The 19146-nt window shown below is 36.4% G+C and overlaps 1 protein-coding gene across 4 annotated transcripts in view; it reads left to right on the forward strand.

Annotated features, from left to right (window-relative positions):
* SBF2 (SET binding factor 2) overlaps positions 1-19146 on the forward strand; it is a 463379-nt gene that overhangs the window by 274962 nt on the left and 169271 nt on the right. For all 4 annotated transcript variants that reach the window (XM_055317649.1, XM_055317650.1, XM_055317651.1 and 1 more), the window contains 2 exons: positions 2297-2406; positions 7397-7546. In XM_055317649.1, coding sequence (XP_055173624.1) covers positions 2297-2406; positions 7397-7546 — 260 coding nt within the window. The remainder of the gene's footprint in view (positions 1-2296; positions 2407-7396; positions 7547-19146) is intronic.

Here is a 19146-nt window from a genome sequence, read left to right on the forward strand (position 1 = left end):
GTTTCATTTTACATGACACTCATTTAATATAACTGTAAAATTGCTCTGTATGAGGCATTCACATTTTGAGAGGTTAATTAGTTTCTACCCATTCTTTAGAGGAGCCAGACTAATGATGATTGGCTAGAACTAGCATTGGAAAGCCAAAGCTTTAGAAAGGAAACCCTGGTAAGTCAAGTACCCATAAACCAGAGTTGTCATCAGATGTTAGAAAGTGAGTATTAGAATGCCACAGCTGGGGATTTGGCTAATCTGAATATCAGTAACTCAAACTCCAACTTTCTTCTGGGAGTGAACTAAGTCATAGTCTCAAATAATTCCCAGATGGTAAAAGACTTGCTACCAGAAAATCTGTTTGTTTTTTTTTAAATAGCTTGCCCTAAAGAAAATTTAAAATACTGAAGAGATTTTAGAATTAAAAGTTTATAAACACAGGTTAAAGATATTGCTCAATAAAGTGTGTGGTATTATTTGGATACTCTAAGAAGTTTCTTACTCTAAATATAGATAGATTTCTAGTTCAGCCTATTCCACTGACTTAACATGTGTGGGAAGCACCAGAGCACACAATTAAGAATGAACATTTCATACAGAAGTCATGTGAGATAATATATTTAACTATCATGATAATGCAGAATATATCAGTGTTGCATGATTAAAAACAATATGAAGAAAACTGGTAAAATTTGAGTTCTGTTGTCTAGTTAATTATATGGTGCCAGTTGATTTCCTGATTCTGATAAAGCATTATAGTTAGGTAAGATGTCACCATTGAGGATAAGCTGAGTGATGAGTACATGAATCTTCTCTGTGCTATTTTGTAACTTTTTGTGAGCTTAAAATTATTCAAAATAAACTTTTAAAAATGATTTAAGAATATAAGATTTTGTAGTAATGAAATGAAAAGGATGCTGATAAATAAGAGATGATAGTCTTTCTTCTTAGATATGAAGGAAGTGAAGGGATTATACCTTTAGATTCCAAGAGCAGCCATAAAATAAGAGATCTTAAAGAAAAAGCAGAATCAGACCTATAAATGTAGAGAACAAGGAGGGGTTTGGGTAAAATGGGTGAAGGGGAGTGGGAGATAGAGACTTCCAGTTATGAAATGAACAAATTACAAGAATAAAAGACATAGCATAGGGGCATCTCAGTGGGTTAGTTGGGTGAGTGTCTGCCTTTGGCTCAGATCATAATCCCAGGGTCCTGGGATGGAGCCCCCTATCAGGCTTCCTGCTCAGGGAGGATCTTGCTTCGCCCTCTCCCTCTGTCCACCCCGCCTTGTGCTCACTCATGCTCTCATGCGCTCTCTCTCTCTTATAAATAAAATCTAAAAAAAAAAAGATATAATAAAGAATTCAATGGTATAATAGCTAGACAGATGGTAGCTACACTTGTGGTAAACAAAGCATAATGTATTAACTTGTCAAATCACTAAGTTGTACACCTGAAACTAATGTAGCATTGTGTATTAACACTCAAATAAAAAGAAAAAAAATATATAAAGAGTCTTTCTTTTTTAGCTTAGAATTATTGATACTACATGTTTTGTAACAATGATTTGGTAAAGTTCTTGGTGAAATTATACTTCTATTTAACTAACATTACTTTTATTTATATCCTAATACTCTTTTAATAAGAAATTTATTCTAATTTTAGGCTATATATTAGTCTAGAATTATTCAATCTTATGGTAAAGGTGACTGGTACGTAGTTCATAGGACTAAAAAACTACTCCCAAGTTTATATAGTAATTCATAGGCCATAACCATTTCTCTTTTTGTATAGTGCTTTCTCAAGCCCCCATTACTCATATTTGTAGAATCTGATTTTTTTGTGGTATGTAGTTTTTCTTTGGTAATGTCTTAGAAATATCAGCTTCTTTTTTTGTTAGTAGTCCTCTCACATATAAGTATTAGCCATAGCCACTTTTGTCATGATACTATACCCCAAACACTTATCATTTTGTTTACAATTGAAGTTAAAAGTAGATGTTTACTTTTTCACAATCTTACTGTGCATTATGAATTAATTTGCATAAGAGTTTAGTTTGTCATTGGAATCTATCCTGTGAAATTATCCTTAAAAGCTGTTGACTAACCTGACACTTCAAAACCTAATTATGTAATCAAAGCCATGAAATGGAATACCTTCGATGCCATGCAACCATAAATTCTAAATGTTGGTCATGTAAATAGGTACAACCATATAAACTGTAAACAGTAATATTTCCTTTGCTTTTGTAATTGCTGAAGAAGTTTAATTTATTTGTGTTGTCTTTATATTCTTCTCCTAGTTTCGATAATGGATAAAGTGACAACAGTTTTCAATAGTGCACAGAGATTGGAAGTTGTTAGAAACTGCATCTCATTCATATTTGAGAATAAAACATTGGAGACTGAAAAGGTAATAAAATGCCTTCTTTCCCAAAAGCATTCATCATTTCCTTTTCAGATTTACATGTTTAGCGTGCAGAATGATCTCTCCTCTAATTACATCTCTATTCCTTATCAAGTGTCTTTTCATTGTTTTGATCATTTTATTTTTTTTTTTAAGATTTTTTTTTAATTTTATTTCAGAAGGAAAGAGCAGAGTGAGGGAGAGAGTACAAGTTGAGGGGAGGGATGGAGGGAAAGGGAGAAGCAGACTCCCCACTGAGCAGGAAGCCTCATGTGGGGCTCCATCCCAGAGTTCTGGGATCATGACCTGAGCTGAAGGCAGACGCTTAACTGACTGAGACACCAGCTGCCTCTGATTTGATCATTTTAAATGAATTGTGTCTAAGATTTAAAATCTTAGCCAAGGAGGGGCAAGATGGCGGAAGAGCAGGGTCCCCAAATCGCCTGTCCCCACCAAGTTACCTAGATAACCTTCAAACCATCCTGAAAATCTACGAATTCAGCCTGAGATGTAAAGAGAGACCAGCTGGAACGCTACAGTGAGAAGAGTCCGGCTTCTATCAAGGTAGGAAGACGGGGAAAAAGAAATAAAGGAACAAAAGGCCTCCGAGGGGGAGGGGCCCCGCGAGGAGCCGGGCTGAGGCCGGGGCGAGTGTCCCCAGGACAGGAGAGCCCCGTCCCGGAGGAGCAGGAGCTGCACCAACCTTCCCGGGCGGGTGGAAAGGGGCTCGCAGGGAGTTGGAGCAGGACCCAGGAGGGCGGGGATGCCCTCGGGCTCCCGGGGACACTAACAGACACCTGCGCCCCGGGAGAGTGCGCCGAGCTCCCTAAGGGCTGCAGCGCGCACGGCGGGGACCGGAGCAGCTCGGAGGGGCTCGGGCGGCGGCTCCGCGGAGGGGGCTGCGGGGCGGGAGCGCGAATCCAACAGCGCAGGCCCCGGAGCACAGGGCGCCGGGACACAGCCCAGGATCCGGCCTCCCCCGGGACAGGCAGAGGCCGGGAGGGCCCAGGACAGCGAGGACGCTCCTGCCCCGAGCTGAGCACATCAGCGGCCCCGCCCCGGAGCCTCCAGGCCCTGCGGACGGAGAGCCGAGAGCCCCGAGCCCCGTAGTTCCTGCGGAGGCTGAATCCAGGCTTCCAGAGTTGCCATAGCAACTGCTGCTGTTCCTCCCTGGGTCCCACGGGGTAAACAACCCCCGCTGAGCCCTGCAGCAGGCAGGGGCAGAGCAGCTCCCCCAAGTGCTGACACCTGAAAATCAGCACAGCAGGCCCCTCCCCCAGAAGACCAGCTAGACGGACCAGTGATACTCCCCCGTGTTCCAATACAACTTGTTTTTGGCCACTCTGCACTGAGCAAAATGACTAGAAGGAAAACCTCACCTCAAAAGAAAGAATCAGAAACAGCCCTCTCTCCCACAGAGTTACAGAATCTGGATTACACTTCAATGTCAGAAAGCCAATTCAGAAGCACTATTCTACAGCTACTGGTGGCTCTAGAAAAAAGCATTAAGGCCTCACGAGACTTCATGACTGCAGAATTTAGATCCAATCAGGCAGAAATTAAAAATCAATTGAATGAGATGCAATCCAAACTAGAAGTCCTAACGACGAGGGTTAACGTGGTGGAAGAACGAGTGAGTGACATAGAAGACAAGTTGATGGCAAAGAGGGAAACTGAGGAAAAAAGAGACAATCAATTAAGGGACCATGAAGACAGATTAAGGCAAATAAATGACAGTCTGAGGAAGAAAAACCTACGTTTAATTGGGGTTCCCGAGGGCGCCGAAAGGGACAGAGGGCCAGAATATGTATTTGAACAAATCCTAGCTGAAAACTTTCCCAATCTGGGAAGGGAAACAGGCATTCAGATCCAGGAAATAGAGAGATCCCCCCCTAAAATCAATAAAAACCGTTCAACACCTCGACATCTAATAGTGAAGCTTGCAAATTCCAAAGATAAAGAGAAGATCCTTAAAGCAGCAAGAGACAAGAAGTCCCTGACTTTCATGGGGAGGAATATTAGGGTAACAGCAGACCTCTCCACAGAGACCTGGCAGGCCAGAAAGGGCTGGCAGGATATATTCAGGGTCCTAAATGAGAAGAACATGCAACCAAGAATACTTTATCCAGCAAGGCTCTCATTCAAAATGGAAGGAGAGATAAAGAGCTTCCAAGACAGGCAGGAACTGAAAGAATATGTGACCTCCAAACCAGCTCTGCAAGAAATTTTAAGGGGGACTCTTAAAACTCCCCTTTAAGAAGAAGTTCAAGTAACTCTGAACGTGAATGGGCTTAATGACCCCATCAAAAGGCGCAGAGTTTCAGACTGGATAAAAAAACAGGACCCATCTATTTGCTGTCTACAAGAGACTCATTTTAGACAGAAGGACACCTACAACCTGAAAATAAAAGGTTGGAGAACCATTTACCATTCAAATGGTTCTCAAAATATACCCTAAAAACTACAGAACACTTCTGAAAGAAATTGAGGAAGACACAAAGAGATGGAAAAATATTCCATGCTCATGGATTGGCAGAATTAATATTGTGAAAATGTCAATGTTACCCAGGGCAATTTACACGTATAATGCAATCCCTATCAAAATACCATGGACTTTCTTCAGAGAGTTGGAACAAATTATTTTAAGATTTGTGTGGAATCAGGAAAGATCCCAAACAGCCAGGGGAATTTTAAAAAAAGAAAACCATATCTGGGGGCATCACAATGCCAGATTTCAGGTTGTACTACAAAGCTGTGTTCATCAAGACAGTGTGGTACTGGCACAAAAACAGACATATAGATCAATGGAACAGAACAGAGAACCCAGAAGTGGACCCTGAACTTTATGCTCAACTAATATACGATAAAGGAGGAAAGACGATCCACTAGAAGAAAGACAGTCTCTTCAATAAATGGTGCTGGGAAAATTGGACATCCACATGCAGAAGAATGAAACTGGACCACTCTCATGCACCATACACAAAGATAAACTCAAAATGGATGAAAGATCTAAATGTGAGACAAGATTCCATCAAAATCCCAGAGAAGAACTCAGGCAACACCCTTTTTGAACTTGGCCACAGTAACCGGAGAAGGACAAACAGTGTATGTTCTCATTCATTTGGGGAATATGAATAATAGCGAAAGGGAATATAAGGGAAGGGAGAAGAAATGTGTGAGAAATATCAGAAAGGGAGACAGAACATAAAGACTTCTAACTCTGGGAAATGAACTAGGGGTGGTGGAGGGGGAGGAGGGTGGGGGGTGGGGGTGAATGGGTGACGGGCACTGAGGGGTACACTTGACGGGATGAGCACTGGGTGTTATTCTGTATGTTGGTAAATTGAACACCAATAAAAATTAATTTATAAAAAAATAAATAAATAAAATCTTAGCCAAGCATAGATAGACACATGGCTACCAGAAAAATATAGTGATTTTTTCCTTAAACATTTAAACATTGTTCTTTAAATCCTACTTAGAAATTTAACATTTTAAATATAATTTTATTTATTGCAAAGAATCTAGTCAGAATAAGAAGTGAATTATAAAAAAAGTGGTATTCAACTAAATGTGCCTCATTAAAGCATATTTTCTTGCCTTCTTTAAGAAAACATGTTAAATATAGGGATCCCTGGGTGGCGCAGCGGTTTGGCGCCTGCCTTTGGCCCAGGGCGCGATCCTGGAGACCCGGGATCGAATCCCACGTCGGGCTCCCGGTGCATGGAGCCTGCTTCTCCCTCTGCCTGTGTCTCTGCCTCTCTCCCTCTCTCTGTGACTATCATAAATAAATAAAAATTAAAAAAAAAAATAAAAAAAAAAAATAAAAAAAAAGAAAACATGTTAAATATAATGTAACCTTTTTATATTAGTGACTCATTATAGCTCTGAATATCTATTACGAGGGACTAAACCATGAAAAGAGTAACATCTCTCTTACGCTTAGGGTAAATGACCCCAAGCCTTTTTAGGTTTTGACTTTTTTGGTTTCCATTTTGTCTTAGGCTTAAAGTGTTAAGACTTCCTTTTGTTTTCTTGCTTTCAGGTTTTACATCCTGTTTCTTGTACCTGCCTATAACAATATTATTATGCTCTCCTACACTCAGACTTCTTCCTTTCCTTCTTATTTGCTCCTCCAATCTGTATTTTTTAGGTTTACAAGGTTAAATAAGCTTATTATTTTTTTTAACTTTTTACTTATTTATTTATTTATGATAGTCACAGAGAGAGAGAGAGAGAGAGAGGCAGAGACACAGGCAGAGGGAGAAGCAGGCTTCATGCACCGGGAGCCCGACATGGGATTCGATCCCGGGTCTCCAGGATCGCGCCCTGGGCCAAAGGCAGGCGCCAAACCGCTGCGCCACCCAGGGATCCCGCTTGTTATTATTTTATATAAAGTACATTAACTAAGCTCTAAATGGTGAACTGGAAGAGACATTCTTCTGGGTATGAAGTGAAAGAATTTTAATGCGTAAATCTGGACATTTGTATTTGTTGATCTGAGTCTTTTTTCTTTCTTTAATATGATAATGAAGTGAGATGAGGGGATGTAGAATTCTCTAGTCATAAATTAAAATTGACTAGTGATTAAATAATTGACCAATTTAAAAGTATAAAATTACCTGTGTTTCTTGTCATTTTAATTTTTCTTTCTGTTCTTGCCTCAGAGATGTGGCCAGTTATTGAAAGAAGGCGTCTAAGTGTCATGAATGTTTTGGTGACCAAAGTTTTGTTGAGTTTTTTTTTAAAGTGAAATTAATGTTTTTTTTTAACTTATAGTATAAATCAGTCTTATTTTTCATGCTGGCTTACAAATAAAAATAACTATAAACCTATCTATTTTATAATTATTCTTAATAACAAATCAAAACTTTTCTGTAAGTTTAATTCTAATATCTTTGTTAAGGTTTATTGGGTACGCTTGAATTTTTAGTGTGATTGAAAGTTGTTATTTTCCATTGAGGCCTTTTGTTCACTTCTACTCTCTTGTCCTCAGACCCTTCCAGCTGCACTGAGAGCCCTTAAAGGAAAGGCAGCAAGACAGTGTCTCACTGATGAGCTGGGATTACATGTCCAGCAAAACCGGGCTATATTAGACCATCAGCAGTTTGACTATATAATAAGGATGATGAACTGTACTCTACAGGTAATCTTAAGTTCTTTCAGATTATTTCTAATATTTGAGAATGCTTTTTATTTTCCCAGGAGATTCTGTAATTACTGATATGTCAAGTTCTTAAGCCTTCCGTACATAGTGAATAGAATAAAGAATCAATATCCATAATATTTCTGTCAGAAACATTTATTACTTGTCATAAATAATGAGTTTTCATACTATCTTTGTATGCTCTTGAAGAATACTTTAAGCCAACAAATAGGTAAAAATAAGTTATTTTGTTCTTGAAGCAAGCCTTCTGAAAATGAAAAGTTGTCTTTAAAACAGTTTCATGTTACATAATGTTAGATTATTTAATAATTAAAAAAACAAAAAAAGATTATTTAATTACTTAATTTTTCATTTCATTCAGTTTTTAGTAGTACTATTAAGGGAGATGATAATGAATGATGGATAATCCAAATTATAAATGAATTACTCAATTAGATAATTGCTAAGCACCATACATATAAATAAGGTCAAAAAATACTTCTAGTTGGCGTCAAAATATATATTTTATCTTACAGAAATAAACTTCCCATAGAATAATGAAGACAGTTTAGGAGAAGCAAATAATAAGATTTCACCATCCTCTCTCACATGTTAGATACTGACATTGGCATCATATTGTTTATAGGTGATACAGAAATTATTTCTCAAACATTTTGCACAGGAGAAAAAAGTGTAATTAAATAATTAAGAATTCAAAGACTATCTGTGGAACTCTGAAGTAAACAAAGTGCATGTTAAATTCTGTTAGATTGGAAAATGAGAATTACTAGGTATAATTAATAATGAAATTTCTGGATGAAAGAAGGCCTAGATAAATGGAAAGATAAACCATGTCCATGGATTGGAAGACTCGATATTGTAAAAATATCATTTCTTCCCAAAATAATCAATAGAGGCAATGCAATTTCCATCAGAATTCTAACTAGAAGAGCAAAAGCCTAAGAATTACCAACGCAGTCCTAAAACAGCAACAACAAACTTGGGAATTGGTCCTGTTAGATACCAAAAAGTAGTTTAAAAGAAGACATATAAAAAAAATAAATAAAAAATAAAAATAAACGAAAACATACAAATGGCCAAAAGGTACAGGAAAATGTATTCAACATCACTAATCATTAGAGAAATGGAAATCAAAATCACCGTATCACTTCACATTTGTTAGAATGGCTATTATCAAAAAGATAGAAGATAAGAAGGGTTAAGAAGGATGTGGAAAAAAGGGAACCCTTGTGCACTGTTGGTAGGAATGTAAATTGTTACAGACACCATGAAAAACACAAAAGTAAAATCAGAGCAAGCATATTAATTCCAACAATCCCACTTCTGAGTATGTCAGAGGAAAACAGGTATTGAAAGGTATCTGCACCCCCCATGTTTACTGCAGCATTTTTAACAATAGCCAAGATGGGAAAACACCGTGTCTATCAACAGATGGATAGAAAAAGAAGATGTGGTATATAAAAGCAAGGAAATTATTTAGCCACGAGAAAGAAGGAAGTCCTGCCATTTACAATAACATGGATAGCTGTTGAAGGCATCATGATAAGTGAAATAAGTCAGACAGAGAAAAATAAATACTGCATGGCATAACTGATATGTAGAATCTTAAAAAAAAAAAAAAAAAAAGAAGAAGAAGGTCAAACTCTTAGAAACAGAGAATAGAAAAGTGGTTGCCAGGGCATGAGGAATGGAGGAAATAGAATAAGAAAAAAAAAAAAAAGAAGTTGGTAAGAAATGCAAATTTTTACCTATTTGTTGACCAAGGCCTAGGGACCTAATATAAAATGTGGTGACTATAGTTGATAAAACTGTATTACATACTTGAAATTTGTTAAGAGAGTACAACTTAAATATTTGCATCAAACAATAACAAAACATAAATATGGGACTCCTTTTACAATGTATGCATATGTCAAATCACCATGATGTGCACTTGAAATATTTTACCATTTTATTTATCAATTATACCTCAATAAAACTTAAAACAATTTTTAATTAATTTAAGACTGTAGAAATCAAAGACAGTATGGTATCGGCACAATCATAAACAGATTGACCAAAAGAACAGAATATAGAACAGAGTTCATAAACGGATGTTGATAGATAATAAACAGAGGTACACATATATGGGAATGTGATTTATGACAAAACTGACATTTCAGATCAGTGACAGAAGAATGAAAAATTTAATAAATAGCTGAGAAAATTAGGTGGCCATGTGTACAAAAAAAATGTACAGATACCTTACTGGTGTTTGTATATCACACTATATACTAAAAACAGTTTCATGAGGATTAAAGATTTAAATATGAAAAGACAACCTATACAATTTTTCAAACAAGCTTTAAAGGAGATATCCTTGACATTGGGATAGGAATAGATTTGTTACACAAGTCACAAATAGCGCTGATCTTAAAAGAAAAGATTGATAAATTTGGCCACATTAAAATTAAGAACTTCTCTTCACCAAAAAGAAAAAACCATAAAGATAGTGAAAATGCAAGCCTCAGAGTGAGAGATGTTTGCAAAGCATATAACTGCTGACAGATTAGAGCTCAGATTATAAAAACTCTTACAAATCAATAAGAAAAAGGCAACAAATTTTTAATGAGCTAGAGACTTTAGAAAGTATAAAAGTATCTCAGAATAAAGGAAACCCACTTGGTCAGTAAGAGAGGCTACTCCTTCATTACAGTTCTGGAAAGAGAAGATATGTGCAGCTAAGTTCATCAGAGCCCAGGTGAACCCATCAGAGTTGCAGTGGAGCTGTAACCCCATGAAATGTGAACAAGAAATAAACATTTTTTTCTTATAAGCCACTAAGATATTGAGGTTAAATTATCTAGAAAAAAGATCTATGTCAATAATTGACGAAGTGTAAATTAATTAATTAATTAAAAATATCTTGTTTATTTATTCATGAGAGACAGAGAGAGAGAGAGAGAGAGAGAGAGAGAGAGAGAGAGGGGCAGAGACACAGGCAGAGGGAGAAGCAGGCCCCACACAGGGAGCCCAATGCGGGACTTGATCCTGGGACTCCAGGATCACACCCTGGGCCAAAGGCAGGCGCTAAACCACTGAGCCACCCAGGGATCCCCCGAAGTGTAAATTTAAATCATGATGCTAGCCTTTTACATTCACTATTTTATAATAATTTAAAAATCAGAATACCAAGTATTGGTAAAGTTATGGAACAAATGGAACTTGTAAACTTTGCTAGTTAGAGAGTAAAATGGTATATAATTCCTTTAGAAAATTTAGTAAGATATAAGACAGTAAGAAATAAGATAATTTGTTATTTTCCTATGAAGCTGAATATGAACTATTCTATGACTCAGTGATTCTCATTTTTGTAGGAAGGAAATAATGGAGTACCTTTATGAGAAGAATAAAACATAATAAATTTGACCTAAATTAAGCTATGCGTTTTGTTACTTTGCTGCAGTTTCTTTGGTATTATAATTATAGAGAACAAAGGAATTTGATTAACAGATGGAGGTCTCTAGAAGCCCTAAAGTTAGGTAATTTCTTGATACCCTGTGATTGCTGATAAAACTACAAAAACTGTTTTAGAGAGCTTTTTTTCCGTTAGAACTTTTTGTGCTATTAACTGAGGAATTAAGTTTTAAGGTTTCTTTAACCTTAATTTTAGCATATACCTATTAGTCATTTATAGAAGAGTGAGGTACCCTCAGGCTATGAATATTTTCCTTTTTCACTTGAATAATCATATTCTGGGGAGAAAAAAGCATGGATTTTTTTTTCTGCTTTCAAATACACCTGGACTAGGGCACTTAATATTTTTTTATTCAATATTTCATAAATACATAAAAACAGATACTGCCTTTATTCCAGCACATGCTGTTGTTTAACCTTGTATAGAGGCTTCTCAGATATAAATGGGTTCACATGTGACATTCTTATTTTAATAGGTTATTTATTACTAACTTGGGATTTGTTAGTATTTATATTCTTGTTGCAACAATGTTACTTGTGGGGATTTAACGTGACATTCTGAACATTTTTTACAAAAAGCGTAGAGTTTCAAGGCAGAGAGGCCAAACATCTGTGTTGGTATTTTAAGAAAGAAACCTTAACTAAATGAACTAATTTTTAGCTAGCAATTTGAAAACTTTACTAATTTTGCTTTTCGTGATTTTGAAGTTTTTCTGTCCTTCCCTGTCCTCAAGGGGAAATTAAGTGGAACTTGAGTACTGCAAGGGATTATTTTATTTATTAGGTTCTTTCAATGCCAATGAAAATTTTTAAAGGACTGGTTTATAAAGGCTATATAGATTATTCCTATATATCATCTCATTTCAAATAACTAATCATCTTTTGGGTGCTTTTATAACTGAGATTACTATAAATCTCTCCAAAAATATCATGGCCTTAACTCTTTCATTTTTAGCAAATACATGATTAAAACTTCATGTGTCAAGATCTTAGCTAAAGTTTTTTAACAATAAATTATAATTTAAAAACCCGTGATGTCCTCCATTTTCAGCATCATAAACAACTGCATGCTAGAGGAACCCTCTGACTAGTATAGTAGAAATAGATCTTAGAAAAATTGTATAAAAAAAAAGAAAAATAGTCATGTGATTTGGTACATTGTTTTTTCTAAGAAGAAAAGGAAATTTCTAATAGGCTCTTTTTCTACTCTCAGGAAAGGGACAAATACGGAAAACCAAATTCTCAGCAATTAGCAATTAGGAAAACCAAATTTGTGAGCACAATTAAGCATTGGCCTCTACAAGGAGAGCTGTTTGACCCTGGGAGTTTTGAAATAGGCTAAGACATAAAAAGGGGAATAAAATAATTCCTATTCAATAGCATGCCTCTCCCCTTGTCTCTAGAAGAATCAGTTGTAAATCTTTCCTGGAAGAATGTATCCCCAATTTAAGATTCAGGACTCCCACAGATTAAATTCAATAAAATATGAACTCACTATTTAAAAATGACCAAATACTAGGGAAGTGAGCCAGTATGAATTAGTGTCAACAGAAACAACCAACAACAGATTTATATACTAAAAGACCCTATTTTGGAATTATCCAACTTGAACATAAAATTAAAATATTTAAATAAGTATATAATTGAATATATAATTAAAATATTTAAATAAATAAATAATTGAGTACAAAATAAGCTAATAACCAGAAACTAATAAAAATGGCCATGTGAATTTATATAATCACCAAAAGTAAAAATTTAGAGGATGTGGAAAACTCAGTTTTGTTAAGATGTCTGTTCTCAGCAAATCAATCTATAGGTAAATGCAATTCCAATCAAAATTGCAACAAACTTTTCTAGAGATTGACAAGTTGACACTAATTTATATGGAACTGCAGAGGACTTAGAATGGTCAGAAAAATCTTGAACAAAATTGGATGACTTGCAGTACCTGATTTTAAGACTTAACAACCCACAGTAATCAAGACAGTGTGACACTGACATAAACATCAACAAGTAAATCAGTGGAAAAGAGTGCCCAGAAATAGACCCACATTTATGGAATTTTTAACAAAAGCACCAAAACAACCTGATAGGGATAGGAAAACTTTTTCCATAAATAGTATTGGAATAACTGAATAACCACATGAAAAAAAGAATCTCAACCTCTGTGTCACATCAAACACAAGGATAACTTTGAGGTAGAGTATAGACCTAAACATAAAATATGAAACCATAAAGCTTTTAGGAGAAAGCATGGAACAATTTCATGACTTCGCAATGGGCAGCAATTTCTTAAGTCACAGAAAGTGATAAGCAAAAAAGGAAAAAAATTATCATTATACTTCATCAAAATTAATACTTATGCCCCTCAAAAGACTGTATTATCAAAATGAATAGGCAAAACTGGGGGAAAAATATTCCTGAAATATATATGTGGCAAAGAACTGGTATCATGTTTATATAAAGAACTTCTACAACTTAAGAAGCCAAACAAACCAATTCTTAAAAATGGAAAATTTAAACAGATTTTCACAAAATAATGTGTGAACAGTCAATAACCACATGAAAAAAGGTCTCAATATCTTTAGTCATCAGAGAAATGCAATTGAAAATCACTGTGAGATAGTACTGTATAACCCACCCTTAGGCTAAGATTAGACTGACAATACCAAATGTTGGTGATGTTGTAAAGTAACTGGAAGTCTCATACTTTATTGTTGAGAACATAAACTGGTACAGGCACTAAAGAAAATAAGTCTGAGAGATTCTTATAAAACTAAGCATATACCTATTCTGTGATCTGACAATTTATAGATGTCTGCTGTTTATTTTGAAATGGCACTAAAAATAATATGGATTAATGGATAGATAGATGGATAAATAAATAATAAAGCAAGTCTAGTTAACTGTTCATGATATAATCTAAGAGGAAATGTACAGGTGTTCAGTATAAAACTCAACCTTGATGTATGTTTGAATTTATTGCTATAAGTAAAAAAATACATAATTACAAAAAATGGATAGGTTAAATATCACATGCATGATGCTGCTGAGGCATTCATATTAATGACCCAGGCATTCTTATTACTGGTGGTCTGCACATAGGAGTGGTGGATTATCACTGAGATTTCTACTTCATGACCACCACTACACTTTGCCCTTGGCCATGGGCCCACAGCCTTGTGATGAATCAGCCTGTTTTGGCAGAAGGAGTTGCAAGCCTTCAGGTTATTGGCTCGGTGCTGTATGTCTGCTTATTCCTATTTATCGGGAAGCTGGAACAGTTCCCCATGACCATACATTGTGGGTGGGCAGACATGGTGGCATCTACTCTCACTAGCATGGCTGGAGATGGAGAGATTTTAAGGATACTCATGCACTGTTCGTATGTATGAGGTAGCAAATTTGGGGATTTTGTTCAGTGCTGTCATCTGAATGTATCCTCCCAGATTCATATGTTGGAAACTTAACCCCCAAGGGGATGGTTTTAGGAGGTGAGGCTTTGGGGAGGTGATTAGGTCATGAAGATGGACCTCTCATGAATGAGATTAATATTTATAAAAGAGAATCAACAGAGCTCCCTTAGTCCCTTCCACCATGTAAGGTTATGAGAAGTCTACAACCCGGAATAGGGCCCTCAGCTGACCATGCTGGCATTCTGACTTGAACTTCCAATCTCCTGAACCGTGAGAACTAAATGTCTATCGTTTATAAACCACTCAATCTGTGGTAGTTTGTTATGGCAGCCCAGAACAGACTAACGCATTAAGAGTTTATTAATCAGTAGAATACATCTTACTTAATCAGGATAAGTTTTTTACTTCTTTCATCTCTTCTCTTCCTTCATTTACTAATTTCTACTGTATACTAGTCTCTATACTAGATATGGAGGTACACTTCATACTGAAATGATTAAGAAAGATATCCTAGTTCTTAAGGAGTTTGCAATCCAGAAGGAAAATCTCACAGGTAAACATATAATATAGTAGGAGATGTACTGTGTAAAAACACTTAACGCTATTACGGGATTACTAGATTTTGAGTGGGAAGGACATGGTCACAGAAAGCATTTGTCAGACAGAGGTTGAAAGAGTATTCCAGATAGAGGAAGTTGTTAGTAGAAAAAAAAGTATAGAAAAGGGCCTGTGTTTTTAAAATTTGAAAAATATTAATGTGATACCAAATGTAGGGTAGAAAGATGTTGGGAGATGAAAGAAGTCAATAGAGTAATTTCTGGTTAAAGTGAACAGATTAAATATGGACATTTGGTTTCAGCTATGACCTCAAACCTTAGTAAAACAAAAGTAAATGATTTTTTAAAATGTAGAAACCCACAGGCAAAACAGGAAAGGAGACAAGAGCAATGACATTTTAGATACTGGAAAGCTAATGGTGAATGATTTTAGTTAGCCTGTTCAATACAGCTTTTTCCTAATTGATGGTTGCAAAAGCCTTGAAGAACCCAAATTGCAGAACTGCAAAAGGCTCAGGGATTGGGGACATAAAGTTATCTCTGAAAACAGGAGGTTTAGTTGGGGCTAAAATTTAAAAAAGGATTGGTTGAAAGTCCCCTTAAGATGCAGTTGGGTTGCCCTTCTAGATCATTTTTCAGTTCTGTATAAACAGCCAGCTACCCCTCCTTTACCCTGGTAGAATATTAGAGGTTTGTTTGTGTATATATGTATGTATGTATGTATTTTTAAGATTTTTAATTTATATATTCATGAGAGACAGAGAGAGAGAGAGGCAGAGACATAGGCAGAGGGGGAAGTAGGCCCTGGGCAGGGAGCCCAACGCGGGACTCAATCCTGGGTCCCCAGGATCAGGCCCTGGACTGAAGGCGGTGCTAAACTACTGAGCCACCCAGGCTGCCCTGTGTATTTATTTTTAAGAGAGAGGACATCACTAGGCTGGGAGACCCTAGGCCTGGCTGAGGAAATTTTGATTTTCTGCAAACAGGGGAGTTAAGTGAATGACAAATACTGAGAATACCAGTAGACTTTCTCCCTTCTGCTCCCAGAACTCTGGCAACTTGTCCTCAAGTCAGGAAATTGGACAATAGCTCTTTGAGAATTATGGCCAGCCAGAGAGAAAAAGATCTTACCAAAGATACTGAGATTAGGAGTTTCTCAACAAAGTAGCTCAACTGGATCATGCTAAAATGAAGCTTGCAGTCAACAAGCTTCACCATGTACACATTCTTTTTATCTTGTCATTCTTTGCTTTACTTTGGGTAGAGTATGACCGAAGCAGAAGAGGCCACTAAAGTCAGGTCAGCTCCTACCATTGTTCCTCAACTCTGCTTTCATTCCCTACTCTCCCTTCTGAGAGAACCATCTAATCATTATCCATAATTGTCCTGTGCTTCTCCTTCTTGGATATGTGTATCACTGTGATGGCCTCAGACAACCTCAGCATTCTTTTGCTCAGAAACTGGGTTAGCCACAGTTATTACTACCTTCTGGAAATAAGCCCAAAGAAATTAAATAATTTTCCCAAATCACAGAGTCTATAAATTGAAGAGGTGAATTCTGAATCTAGTTTTTGTTTTTATTTACTCTGTGCCTTTAGCTCACTGATACTGTGTCCTTCAAAACACTATAGGTGGCAGTTAGATGCTCTATAGCTAAATTTAAGTGTAGATCAGAAGACTGTATTCTAGAAACTTGTGGATATTTCTTTTTCAAGTTTTTAGAATAATAATTGCTCTTGAAAAACTCAACCCTAACTGAATAAAAACAGATTTTGTATTGTTCATTATCATACATCCAACATCCAAAGTAGCACCTGATACATAGAAAGTATTCAGATATGTTTGAATATATAAATGATTATATAATTATTTTTTCAAGTATAATTTTTAATAAAGATAATTATAAAAGATGGAAAACTTAGCCCAGAAAGGCCAATTACTTCTTTAGTAGGTGAGTTTTTGACATAATAATTCATATCAGTTTTAAATACTATCACATAAAGCGTAATGAAGAAAATTAATTTTACTTCATAATTAGAAAATTCACAAAACAGACCAAGAAAAACAAAAACAGCCATTTTGAAAATAAATACAGTTCATGTCAAAGTAGTATAAAATGAAGCCAGAAGTCTTTAAAAAAATTTTTTTTCTTCCCAATATTTTCTCACTCTTTTATGGTTTTTGAGATTGGTTAAGGGTTCAAGGCTTGAGATTCAAGGGTTACTGAACTCTTCTGATTTAGCACCTTTGGTATCTGTTTTTTCACCACTGCCGTTCTTGAATTTGGAGACAGTAATGATTAAAATAAGTAACTTTGAGGGCACCTGGGGGGTTCAGTTGGTTAAGCACCTGCCTTTGCTCAGGTCATGATTCCAGAGTCCTGAAATCAAACCCCACATGGGGCTCCCTGCTTAACGGGGAGCCTGCTTCTCTCTCTTCATCTGCCTGCCTCTCCGCCTGCTTGTGTGTATGCACGTGCTTCTCCCTCTCTCTGTCAAATAAATAAAATCTTTTAAAAAAAGAAATAAGTAACTTTTTTAAGTTGCTTATTAAGGCACTAACTTGGTTGTTAATAGTTTTGAGTTTCAGATTTAGGAGAAAATTCATTAAGTTCATTATTCTGGGGCACCTGCGTGGCTCAGTGGTTGAGCCTCTGCCTTTGGCTCAGGTTGTGATCCCGGAGTCCTGGGATCGAGTACCACATCAGGCTCCCCACAGGGAGCCTGCTTCTCCTTCTGCCTATGTCTCTGCCTCTCTCTGCGTCTCTCCTTAATAAATAAATAAAATCTTAAAGAAATGAAAAGAAGTTCATTATTCTAACAGCTATAAAGTTTAAGCCAAATCTTCAGCTACCACTACTCAACTAAGATCATTGGTGAGAACTTATTGATAAATATTGTGGAAACTTTTCAATCCTTATTTGACATTTGGTAACATTTCATGATGCTCTTTACAAAACCTTCCTCTCTTATCTTTGATGGTAATATTTCCCCCCCTGGTTTTCCACTTCTTTTGAATTTCTTTTTCAGTCATTTTGATATGGCTCCTCTTCCATCACCCTTGCAAATGGTGATGTTCATTTGCATCTTTAGACCCATCTTTAGATTTTCTGCCAGTCTAAGATTCTCATAGGCGATCTTACTGATCTCCATTACCATCTTTTACTTATGCCTTCCAAATTTGTATCTCAAGCCCAGATCCACCTCTTCTTTCAGACTAAATATCCTGCTGGTTATTGTCCATGTGTGCTTGAATGTCCCAAAGCTATTTAGCTGTTATGTTCCAAACTGAAATAATAATCTTTTACTCCCATTTCCAGCTACTACCCACAAACTCTTCTCTTGTTTCCTACTTCAACAAATGGCACCTATCACCCAAAAACATGGAATTAGACCTTCTCTTAGCTTTATCCTTCTATTTAATCAGCCACTGAAGCCTATATATTCTACTTCCTAAATATCTCTCAATTCCATCTACTTTTCTCTGCCCTTAAATTCCAGTATTCTGATTTAGTCATCAACATTTCCTACTTGCTCCTGCACTAACTTAACTGGTCTCCCTACATCCATCCTGACCCATCCCCCTATCATATCTATTTCCTTTCTTTACCAAAGTGATATTTCTATAATTTAACTTGGATCTTGTCACTTCCCAGCTTAAAATTCTCCCCTTTTGCCTTCAGAATAAATTCTAATCATATCTTGGCTCATATCTACCTCTGTAGCATCATCTTTCACTGCTCTCAGTCTTCTGACCTTTGCACATCTTACTGCCTTAGTTTGGAACACTGTTTCTTTCTAATCCCCATTCCCTTATTTATCTCTTTCACCTAGCTGACTCCTACTCATGCTTTCACTTCAGTTCAGATGTCACTTCCTCCTGGAAGCCTTCCTCTGCCCATTAATTATGGATTGGTAGCCACTTCATTGTGCTTCTGCTGTATCTCATTTCTCCTATCCTATCCGTCATGACCCTGCAATTATGCTTATTACAAATAATGAAATTGCTTGTTTTGACTTCTCTGTTTTTTCCATTATGTCTGGTATGAAGTAGTTTCTCAATAAAAATTTGATGAATGAGTAAATAAGTGAATGTAATATAAGTAGCTATTACCTCAGCTAGTTTAAGTTTCAGTTTTACACATTTT

The sequence above is a fragment of the Nyctereutes procyonoides genome, unplaced genomic scaffold (genome assembly GCF_905146905.1).
Source record: "Nyctereutes procyonoides isolate TBG_1078 unplaced genomic scaffold, NYPRO_anot_genome, whole genome shotgun sequence".
NCBI classification, from domain to species: Eukaryota; Metazoa; Chordata; class Mammalia; order Carnivora; family Canidae; genus Nyctereutes; species Nyctereutes procyonoides.